General features: G+C 36.4%; 1 protein-coding gene across 4 annotated transcripts in view; it reads left to right on the top strand.

The window, feature by feature from the left end:
- Positions 1–1,645: 1,645 nt before the first annotated feature.
- Positions 1,646–11,640, top strand: part of TBC1D19 (TBC1 domain family member 19) — a 166,924-nt gene continuing 156,929 nt past the window's right edge. The window contains exon 1 of one of the 4 annotated variants that reach the window (XM_059164118.1): positions 1,646–2,056. In XM_059164118.1, coding sequence (XP_059020101.1) covers positions 1,958–2,056 — 99 coding nt within the window. In that variant the 5' untranslated portion in view covers positions 1,646–1,957. The remainder of the gene's footprint in view (positions 2,057–11,640) is intronic. The other 3 variants (XM_059164125.1, XM_059164109.1, XM_059164134.1) reach the window with 3 other exon arrangements.

The raw sequence follows: 11,640 nt of genomic DNA, 5'->3' as shown, positions 1-11,640 counted from the left end.
AATATATGTTTATAAAAAATAAAAAATTAAAAAAAAAAAGGGAAAAAAATATTTTAACACTAACTACATCCTTCCCCAGAGTGTCCCCCAGGTCATTATTTTATCCTCTTCTTTACAGACAAAAAAGCTAAAACTCTGAGAAGGGAAGAGACCCAAGGGTACATAGCAGAGAAGAGGTGAGGTTGTTTTCTGACTCCAGGTGCCATGGCTTTCTTCCACTTCACAGATTCATCTTCTTTTCTCCCTTGGCTTTATGACCCTCTTCAACCTAAGCATTCTTATCTCTTTAGTTATTAATCACTTTCCCCTTTCTAATCTCAAAAAGAACTCTCTCCATAGTTTCCCTTTTTTTTCTAAATGAGATTTGTGCTGGAGATTCATGGATGGGGGTGTTGGGGATGGAGAGGCTATAAAGGGTTGAGCAGATTTACTCATCTACTACTTGCAGAAATTCTGAATTGTGGGGGGGAATGTTTTGTAGAGAAACTACCTGTTTGTGGAGACTATCATTAATTGACTTTAAGTACTATTTTCCCCCTGCCTGCCTCTTTCCAAATTTGTTTTTAACAAACAAACATGACCAAATAGGTTATTTGGAATCTGTATTTACCATAGAACTATTCTGAACAGTGGTGTTTGAGTGTCAAGTTCTTTAGAATTTCTATCATGTACCAGCTTTATTCCTTTGGTGTTCAGAGTGTAGTTCCTGAACTACCAGCATCACAATCTCCTTGGAACTTGCCAGAAAACAGATTAACAGGTCTTACAAGAATCAGATCAGAGGATCTGATTCAATATTAAAGTTTAATGTAGTTAAGCTAGAGTAATTTTTGCAGTAATCTTGGTTTGTTTTCTTGGAATTTTACCTTTGCTTTGCTTAAAATATATGCATACTCACACTTGAAATTAATTCTTGATTATATTGGTGAAATTATTCTAATGTTTATATTATTCCACAGAGATTTTTCTAGTTGCTTTTGGGAATGCCATTCAATTAGCTAAATCTGTTTCTTCTAGTTCTATTAAAAACCTTTGATATGTTTATTTGAAGGCAAGAACCATGTTTTATTTACCTTTGTGCCCACATAGTCTCTTGTATGGAAATGCTCAGTAAGTTGAAAGCTGAATGAATTTTGAATAATGATTGAATGGATAAATACATAGAAGAAGAGGCATCTAGGTGGTACATCCTTTGGACTGGGACAGTGTCTTAGTCATCCTTGAATTGCTAACGCGTCACAGAAAGCCTATTAATAAATAAATCCCTCTTGGTTAAGTTGAAGCTGTCCGAGGAGAAGATGTCTATTTATTCCTGGCATAAGACCCCAAAGAATAGAAATAGGAGACGTGGAAATAAAAAATGAATTGTTACATACAGAGCTAGCCGCCTCACAATTGTTACGTCAGCTAATCATCACAACATTGTGAACTGCTGTTATTTTACAGAGATAGAAACTGAGTTCTGAGATGTAAGCACCCCACCCATGTATACACAGCTAGTGCCAGAGCCGGATAATTCTTGGCAATAATTTCCCGTGTAACTGTGTGCACAGTCCTGTTTCTGCAGAGATTTAAAGGTGGGGAAGGCATGCTCCATTATAATAAAACACAAAAATACGCGACTCTGAGTTCGCCTTGCCCATTAGACGCACTGCAGTCCTGGAGAAAAGAGCTCTTCTTGTGCGTTATCGATGTAAACCAAGCAGGAACAATGGAATTTTTGAAAAGCTACCCCCACGAGGTCTTTCTTTCCCGCCAGCGGAACTGAGGCGCTGGGCCCTTCAGCCGCCGGGGGGACCAGAGAGGAACGGACTCACGGCCCGGCAGTTGCCTGGTAACGCCCGCTGGAGGAGTCCCGGCGTAGGAAGGTCCCGGAGAAGTGTCACCAGCCCCGTGTGAGAGACCCGTTCTCCCCGCGCCAGCTGTCCCCGCGGCTGGGCGGGCTGGGGCCGCGGAAATGTTGCAGGAGGAGTCGGATCTGTCTCTCGTTATTGCCCAGATAGTCCAGAAGCTCAAGGGCTCCAATTTATACGCTCAGTTGGAACGGCAGGCCTGGGTGAGTGAGGCCGGGCGGGAAGGGACGGAGACGGGCGGGGCCGCGGGGAAGCCTGCGCTCCGCCTGCCGCCCGCTGGCCTGGGCGGGAGCCGGCGGCTGGTCCTCGGGCTCCGCGCCTCGGCACGGAAACGCTTCCCTCGCGGGCGCAAGCTCCACTTGCCCGGCCTCGCGCGTGGGGTAGCCGATTTGGAAAGAAGGGTGGGGCGCACCCCGCCTTTCCGTAGGCCAGAGCACGCTGAGGCTGTTCATTGAGACCATAGTCCTTTCCAGGGTCTCGTTTTTTTAAGCTTCTGGAATCCGTAGAGACGGATGAGGCCACGCCTTCCCGCACAGTTTTCGTCCTGGAGGGCGTTTGGCCCCCAGGTGATTTTTTTTTTTTTTTTTTTTTTGGCTTACCGTTAGTCCGTCGCCTTCTTGCCCTCTGTCCTCCCTGCAGTGATTTCTTCCTCTTTCTCCCCTATCCAGGGTTCACGGAGTATTTTCCCAAGGTGCTAGGTTTCTTGGGATGCAGAGGTTGGTCTTTGCCTTTTTGTGCGAATGTCCTGTCAACCGGATCGTACCGTTTGTGAATTTCCGTGTTTCTGGTACTTAGCATCATGTGTTTGAGATTGAGTCATATTGTTGGCATTTCGCTAGTTCTGTTCCTTTTTACTGCTGAGTAATATTTCAGGTTTGGGTGTACTAGGATTTGTTTATCCATTCATCGGTTGCTGGCTATTTTCTGGTACAGCTATGGGTTGTTTCTTGTATGGAAATGCTCAGTAAGTTGAAAGCTGAATGAATTTTGAATAATGATTGAATGGATAAATACATAGAAGAAGAGGCATCTAGGTGGTACATCCTTTGGACTGGGACAGTGTCTTAGTTAGTTTATTATGAATAAAACTGACGTATACATTCTGATACAGGTTTTTTTTTTGCTTGAATATTTGTTTTCTTTTGGATAAATATCTAGGTGGGAATTGCTGAGTTGTATGGTAAGTGTATGTTTACTTGTATGAGAATCTGCCAAACTTTTCCAAAGTGGCTGTATTATTTTGCCTTTCTCCCAGCAATTATGAGAGTTTCAGTTGCTCTGCATCCTAATTAGTGCTTGGTATCAGCTTTTTTTTTTAAATTAATTTTTTATTAATTACATTCCTCTGGTAGGACTATGATAGCCCATCGTGGCTTTGATTACATTTCCTGTATGAGTAATGATACTGAGCATCTTACCATACGTTAATATCTTCTTTGGTTAAGTAGTTTGTGCAAATCTTTTGCCCATTAAAAAAATGGTGTTCTCTTATTGTTTGATTGTAAGGATACTTTATATATGACACAAGTCTTTTATCAGACATGCATCTTGCAGATATTTTCTGCCAATCTGTGGCATATCTTTCCCTTTCCTTAACTAGATCTTTCAAAGAGCAAAATTTTTTTATTTCGATGACCACTTTTTAATCTGTTTCTTCATTTATGATTTGTGTTTTTTTGTGCCCTACCTACACATCTTTGCCTGACCCACAGTCTCAAATGTTTGTTTCATTCTATGTTTCATTCTAGAATTTTTATAGTTTCAGATTTTACATTTCGGTTTGTGATCCATTTTAAGTTAATTTTTTGATATAGATAGATTGATGTGCAGTACCACACTTATTTCCAGTACCTCTATGTTGAGACACCTATCCTTTCTCCACTAATTTCGTTGGTACCTTTGTTGAAAATTGATTTAGAACACACACACACACACACCCACACACACACACCCCTATTTCTGGCTCTTTGCTCTGCTCCATTCATCTATTTGTTTTGACTTTTGTAACTTTATAGAAAGTCTTGAAATCAGATAATTAGTTTTCCAACTTTGTTTCTCTTTTTCAAAATTGTTTGGACTATTCTACATCCTTTGCTTTTCCATATTAAAGTTTAGAGTCATCTTGTAAATTACTACAAAAAAATTGCTGGGATTTAGATTGGGATTATGTTGAATATGTGGATCAATTTTGGGAAAATTGACATGTAAACAGTGTTGAATTTTCTGCCTATAAACATATTTTATCTCTTTATTTCTATTTTGTTTTTTTGTCAGTGTTTTATAGTTCAGTATACAAATCTTGCAAATATTTTGTTTAGATTTTCCTCTAAATATTTTTTGATGCTATTATAAATGCTGATTTTTTCTCGTTTCACTTTCCAGTTGTTTATTGTTAGTACGCAGAAATATGATTGATATTTGTATATTTACCTTGTATCCTGTGCCTCACTAAACTTACTTATTAGTTATAGTACCAGTTTTTGTAGATTGCATAGGATTTTCTAAGAACATATGTCATATGTGAATAAAGATAGTTTTATTTCTTCCTTCCAATCTGTATGCCTTTTCTTTCTTTCCTTTCCCTTTCTCTCATCTCCTTCCTTTCTTCCTTCCTTCCTTCCCTTCTTTTTTTTCTTTCTTTTCTTTTTTCCTTTTTTTGCCTTGTCACACTGCCTAGTGTCTCTACTGCAGTGGTGTTTAGATGTGTTCTATTAGGTTGAGAAGCTCCCTTTTATTCCTTGTTTTTTGAGAGTTTTATTATGAATGGATGTTGGATTTTGTTAGATACTTTCTTGTATCTGTAGAGATGCTCATGTGATTTTTCTTTTTTAATATGTTGATATGGAAAATAATATTGATTGGTTTTGAATGTTGAACCAATTTTGCATTCCTGTGATAAATCCCACTGGTTTTGATGCATCATCCTTTATATATATATATTTCTTGATTTGATCTGCTAGTATTTTGTTGAAGATTATGTGAATATTTTCATGAAAAATATTAGTTTGTAGCTTTAACATCTTCATCTAATTTTGTTATCAGGTAATGCTGATTTCATAAGTTGAGTTGGGAATTGTTCCCTCCTTTCTATTTTGTGGAAGAATTTGTATAGAATTAATATTATTTCCTTCTTAAATACTTGGTAGACTTCCTAGTAAGGTCACTGGGGCCTGGAGTTTTCTTGGTGGGAAACTTTTTTATAAAAAGTTTAAGTAAAAAAATATATGCAGGGCTATTCAGTTTGTTTATCTTGTTGAATGTTCTGCATGCGTTTGAAAAGAAAATCTGTCAAATAAATAAATAAAAAATCTTTAAAAAGAAAAGAAAAGAAAAGAATGAACATTCCGCTCTTGGTATTCTACAAATGTCAGTTAGAGTAGTCAAGTAGAGGGGCAATTTTGTTTAAGTGAGTGTGGAGGCTGACTGAGTATGGAAGCTTCAGGCAGTATAGTTGGGGATCAAGCTAGGCTTGAGTTTTGTTATTACTGTCATTAGCTTCAGTGTACCGTAGGCTTCAAAGTTGGTGGGCTGCTATAACTTTGTGCTTTAGAAAGGACCGTGGGGGACTGGAAGGTTTTTCACAGTATTTTTTCTACATCCTGTGCTTTCTTCTGCCTCTATTTGCCTCTGCCACAGAGAGAAGTCTCTCTTCCTGCTCTTAATCTTTTCCTCAGCAGTAGAATGCTGTTTGTTTTATCGGTCCTAAGCTCATGGTAGGTACAGGCATTCTCTATTCTACTGGTCCTGTCTTAGTCCGTGTGCCTTGGGAGTGGGTCTTTCTCAGCGTTCCTTTCTCTTCTCCCCTTCGCAACCAAACTTCGCCTTGTATTTGTTGCTGATGTTGGGTAAAAGAGAGATTCCTGATCCTCAGTAGTGCTGGCTTACCTTGGCTTTGTAGGATCTGGTGTAGATCCTACTGGTGTAGGATCCTGGGCCTAGGAGAGTTTTTCTTAAATTCCCATGAGGAAGATCATTTTATAATCCATCTCACCCCCAGAAACAATTAATTATTGCCTTGTCTTCAGAGTGGGAAGTTTTCTGAGCCCTCTCAGAAGTTTAAGGCCTTTTCCTTAAATCAGTGGAAAGTTAGGAAAGGTAGCACGGTTTTATGCCTGTCCTAGAGTGGCAGTTTATCCCTTCTTGTGCACCTGTGCCACAAAAGAGGGCTCTCTGCAGTTCCTGGCTTTGCCCCCATTCTTTTGGATGAGCACCAGCTAGAGACCCATGGAAAAGAGAATGAATGTGAGTATAATTCCCCATGTGTTTGGTTTTTTGTTTTTTTTTTTAAGATTTATTTTATTTATTTGACGAGAGAGAGAGGGAGAGAGAGCGAGTGCACAAGTAGGCATAGAGGCAGATAGAGAGGGAGAGAGAAGCAGGCTCCCTGCTGAGCAGAGAGCCCGATGCGGGGCTTGATCCCAGGACCCTGAGATCATGACCTTTCCCAGGACCCTGAGATCATGACCGAGCCGAAGGTGCCCACCACCCCCATGTGTTTTGAGCTTTTTAGTTATTTTAAGTTGAAATGTTAGCCCCCATACATTCTACAGTTAAAATTTTAACTGATTTCTTCTTTTTTGCTTTTTTCCTCCTCTGCTTTGCCAAAGGTGAGATGGTTTGGAGTCCCTTCTGTCCTTGGAGAGGCTTGTTTTTTTTTGAAATTTAATTCACTTGATTGTCTACAACTTCAATTTTCTGATGGGTTCAAGAACAAAATAAGATTTGGTAGATTATACCTTTTCCCCCCCTCATTGTTAGGGTGGGAGAGACATTCTTATACTGGCTTTCTACATCCTATGTATTAGTAGAACTCCAATAACAAGTGTTAAAGGATTGCATCTATGTCCATGAGAAAAATTGGTCTGTAATTTTCCTTTCTTATAATGTCTTTGAAAAGCTTTATATCAAGGTTATGCTGGCCTGATAAAATGAATAGAGAAATGGTCCCTCCTTTTTTATTTTCTGTTTGCTGAAAGAGTGTTATGAGATTGTGTTATTTATTTCTTAGATTTTTGGAAGAATTCTCCAATAAACCAATAAACTGTGTGTCTTAGATTTTCTTTTCCGAAGGTTTTTTTTTTTCTCTTTTATTAGCAAACTTCATTTTTTAAGAATGGTTTTAGGTTTACAGCAAAATTGAGCAAAAGGTACAGATTTCCAATATTTTCCCTTTTCTCTTGTACACAATTTTCCTATTATTAACATCTTGCATTAATATGGTACTTTCTAATAATTGGTGAACCAGTCGATACATAATTATTAAGTAAAATCCATAGTTTACATCAGGATTCACTTTTTGTGTTGTACAGTTCTAGTGGATTTTACAAACTTGTAATGTCATATATTTGCTATTTCAGTATCTTACAGAATAGTTTTACTGCCCTAAAAATCCTCTGTGTCCCACCTACTCATCCCTCCCTCTATTCCTCCCAAGCCTTTGGCAACCACTGACTTTTCTGTCTCGATAGTTTCACCTTGAAGAATGTCATATAGTTGGGCTCATGCAGTATGTGGCATTTTAAAACTGGCTTCTTTCACTTAGTAATATGCATTGTGTTCCTCAATGTCTCTTTGTGACTTGATAGCTTTTTTTGGGGAATAATATTCTATTGTGTGGATGTATCACAGGTCATTTATACATTCACCTATTGAAGGACATCTTGGTTGCTTTCAAGTTTTGGCAGTTACGAATAAAACGGCTAAAACATTCCTGTGTAAATTTTTGTGTTAAAATAAAATACCATGGAGCATGACTGCTTTTATGGTAAGACTGATTAACTTTGTTAGAAGCTGACGACTTATCTTCCAATGTGGCTATACTATATTCCATTTCCTTTACCAGTGAATGAGTTTCTATTGCTCCACATCCTTGTCAGCAGTTGGTGTTATCAGTGCATTAGATTTTAGCCATTTTAACAGATGTTTTGTGATATTCTCACTGTTGTTTTAATTTGCAATTCTTTTTTTTTTTAAGATTTTATTTATTTATTTGTCAGGAGAGAGCATACACAAGCAGGTGAAGCACAGGCAGAGGGAGAAGCAGACTCCCTGCTGAGCAGGAAGCCAGATGTGGGACTCGATCCCAGGACCTTAGAATCATGACCTGAGCTGAAGGCAGGTGCTTAAATCAACTGAGCCACACAGGCGTCCCTAATTTACAATTCTTTAATGACATATGATACTGAGCATCATTTCAGATGTTTATTCGCCATCTATATATCTTCTTTGGTGGGTGTCCATTTGGATCTTTTGCCCATTTTTAGATTGTATGTTCTTATTGTTTTAAGAGTTTGTCGTAAAATTTGGGTACACGTTTTTTATTTTTATTTTGTTTTGTTTTGTTTTTCAATCAGCTGTGTCTTGTACAAATATTTTATCCCAATCTGTGGCTAGTCTTTTCATTCTCTTACAATATCTTTTGCAAAGAAGTTTTTAAAGTTTAGTGGAGTCCATCTTATCATTGTTTTTCTTTTCTGGATTGTGCTTCTGGTGTTGTGTCTAAACATTAATTGCTAATCCCAAAGTCACTTAGGTTTTCTCTTACGTTATCTTTTTGTAGAAGTCTTGTAGTTCTGGGCTTTAAATTTAGATCCTTGATCCATTTTGTGTTAATTTTTGTGAAGGGTATGAGGTGTGTATCTAGATTTTTTTTTTTTTTTTTTTTTTTTTTTTGCGTGTGAATGTCAAGTTGTTTGAATATGATTTGTTGACTTGTTGAATAGGCTATCTTTGCTCCATGGCGTTGTCTTTGCTCCTTTGTCAAAAGATCAGTTGACTCTATTTGTGTTGGTATTTCTGGGTCTCTATTCTATTCCATTGATCTGTTTGTCCATAACCATTACCACACTGTGATTTCAGTAGCTTTATAATAGGTTGAAGTTGGGTGGTATCAATCCTCCAACTTTGTTCTTATTCTTTAATATTGTGTTGGCAAGATTCTTAATAATATTAAATTTAATAGATAGAGGAATATTAAGATTTTCTGTTTCTTTTATTGTGACTTTTAATAAGTTGTGTTTTTCAAGGAACTTGTTTATTCCGTTTAAATGATATAAATCAGTAGCCTAAAGTTGTTTATAATAAACATTTTTTTTAATGTCTGAAAATTTGATTACAGTTTCTGGTAATGGTAATTCATATGTTGCCTGTGGTGTGTTGGTTTGAACAGTTTTGCTAAGGGTCTCTCAATTTTATTAATCTCATTAAAAAAGTAGTTTAGGCTTTGATGATTTTGCCTTAATTTTGGATCATATCTTTATTAATTGCTTCCTACATTCCTTAGGATTGAGTAACTGTTTTTTGTTTTGTTTTGTTTTTAGTTTCTTCGAATGGAAGTTTACATCAAAGATTTGAAACCTTTCTTCATTTCTAAAATATGCATTTAAGGTTATACTTTCCCTACTAAGCACTATTTTAATGGTATCCCCATAGTTTTAATGAGTCATATTTTCATTCAAAATATTTCCTAATTTTATGTGATTTTTAATTTGATGCAAGGGTTATTCTGAAGTATATTGCTTAATTCCTATGCAATTCAGATATTCTATTTTTGTTACCAATATACAGCTTAATTTTAGTGTTGTCAGATAATGTCCATCCTCTGATTGGTTAAATATTTTAGAAATTTTAGGGACTTGCTTTATAACCCAGTATATAATCAGTTTTGCTGAATGTTTCATGTGCACTTGTAAAGAATGTTTGTACTGTCACTGTTGGGTTAGGTTTATCTCCATATGCCTCTTAGGTCCACTTGTTAGTTATGCTGTTTAACTTTCTTATAATCTTATTGAGTTTTTTTTTTTTGCTTGTTTTATTAGCAATTTTAAGAAATATGTTAAAATCTCCCACCATGATTATATATTTGTCTATTTCTTTAATACTCTCAATTTTTTTTTGTTTTCTATATTGTAAGACTGTTTTATTGGTTGTGTAAGATTTACATTGTGTTATCTTCCTGATACCTTAAACCCTTAATCATTATGAAATGTCCTTCTTTATTTCTAGTGAGTTTCTTGCCATAGAGTCTGTTTTGTCTGATATTAGTATAATTACACAAGCTTTTTTAAGTTAGTGATTGCATGGTATGACTTTTCCTATATTTTTATCTTCACTCTACTGTTACTGCATGTAAAGTGTGTCTCTTGAAAACTTTAGCATCTTATAGCTGTTTTTAAAATCCAGTCTAATAGCCAGTCTTATAATTGTATTATTTAGTCTATTTGTATTTAATGAGTTTGCTGACATTAGTTTTCTATTTATATGTTACTGATTTAGTTTGTATTATTGGTCTTAATATTTGTTTTTTTTTATTTGATCCATTTGCTTCATATTCTGTTTTCCCTCTTTTGTTTTGATTATTCAGATATTATTCAAATATTTTATTATTTATTTTTCTCTCTATTAATGTGATAGTTACACAGTGTTTTACTATTCTTTAAATAGCTACCCTAGAGGTCACAGAATTTATTCTTGATTAGTTATAGTCTCATATAAATGATCACTTTACTATTTCCCTGTTAGCTAATGCTAGAACTTAGAACATTTTACTCATTTATGACTTTTTCCCTTCATTATTTTTGCCATGCCTTTTATGTGTAATTTAAATCCCTCAAGAGAGAAATTGTCTATGATGGTGGATGAGTAGGAAATCTTAGTTTCATTTGATCCCAGGAATTCAGCTAGATACTTATCAGATCATTTTGAATACTTATGAACTCAACTGGAGATCTAAGAAAAGGATAGCTGCAACTCTATAAATAGAAAAGCAACCACTTTATGAAAGAATGATAAGATGAAAAAACTCACCTCAAAAAAGAGAACAAGAGGCAGTACTGATTGCCAGGAATCTAATCACTATGGATATAAGTAAGATGTCAGAACTAGAGTTCAGAATACTGATTATAAAGATACAACTGGGCTTGAAAAAAGCATAGATGACACTAGAGAAACCCTTTCTGGAGAAATAAAAGAACTAAAATCTAATCAAGTCAAAATTTTAAAAAGGCTATTAAGGAGATGCAATAAAAAATGGAGGCTGTAACTGCTAGGATAAATGAGGCAGAAGAGAGAATTAGTGATGTAGAAGACAAAGTGATAGAGAACAAAGAAGCTGAGGGGAAAAAAAAAGAGATAAACAATTACAGTATCCTGAGGGGAGAATTTGAGAGATAAGTGATACCATAAAGCAAAACAATATTAGAATTAGAATTAATTCGGATTCCAGAGAGGGAGGAAAGAAGGAGAAGGAGGGGAGAAGGTAAATTAAAACAAATTATAGCAGAGAGCTTCCCTAGGGGAAGGGGGAAACAGGAGTTCAAGTCACAAGGAGCCACAGAGAATTCCCCCTCAAAATCAATAAATATAGGTCAACACCTTGACATATAGTAGTGAAACTTGCAAATTTTAGAGATAAAGAGAAAATCCTGAAAGTGGCTCAGGACAAGAGGTCTGTAACCTACAAGGCTAGAAACATTAGATTGGCAGCAGACCTAGCCACAGAGACCTGGCAGGCCAGAAAGGACTGGCATCATATATTCAGGGAACTAAATGAGAAAAACATGCAGTTGAGAATACTTTATCCAGCAGAGCTGTCATTCAAAATAGAAAGAGAGATAAAATGTTTCCAGGACAAACAGGAACTAAACAAATTTGTGATCACCAAACCAGTCCTGTAAGAAATATTAAAGGGGATCTTTTAAGTGGAGAGCCCAAAAGTAACATAGATTAGAAAGGAACAGAGACAACACGCAAAAACAATAATGACTTTACAGGTAATACAATGGCACTA

The sequence above is a fragment of the Mustela lutreola genome, chromosome 1 (genome assembly GCF_030435805.1).
Source record: "Mustela lutreola isolate mMusLut2 chromosome 1, mMusLut2.pri, whole genome shotgun sequence".
Lineage (NCBI taxonomy): Eukaryota > Metazoa > Chordata > Mammalia > Carnivora > Mustelidae > Mustela > Mustela lutreola.
The sequence above is the reverse complement of the archived record's forward strand: the minus strand, read 5'-3'. Positions and strand labels throughout refer to the sequence as shown.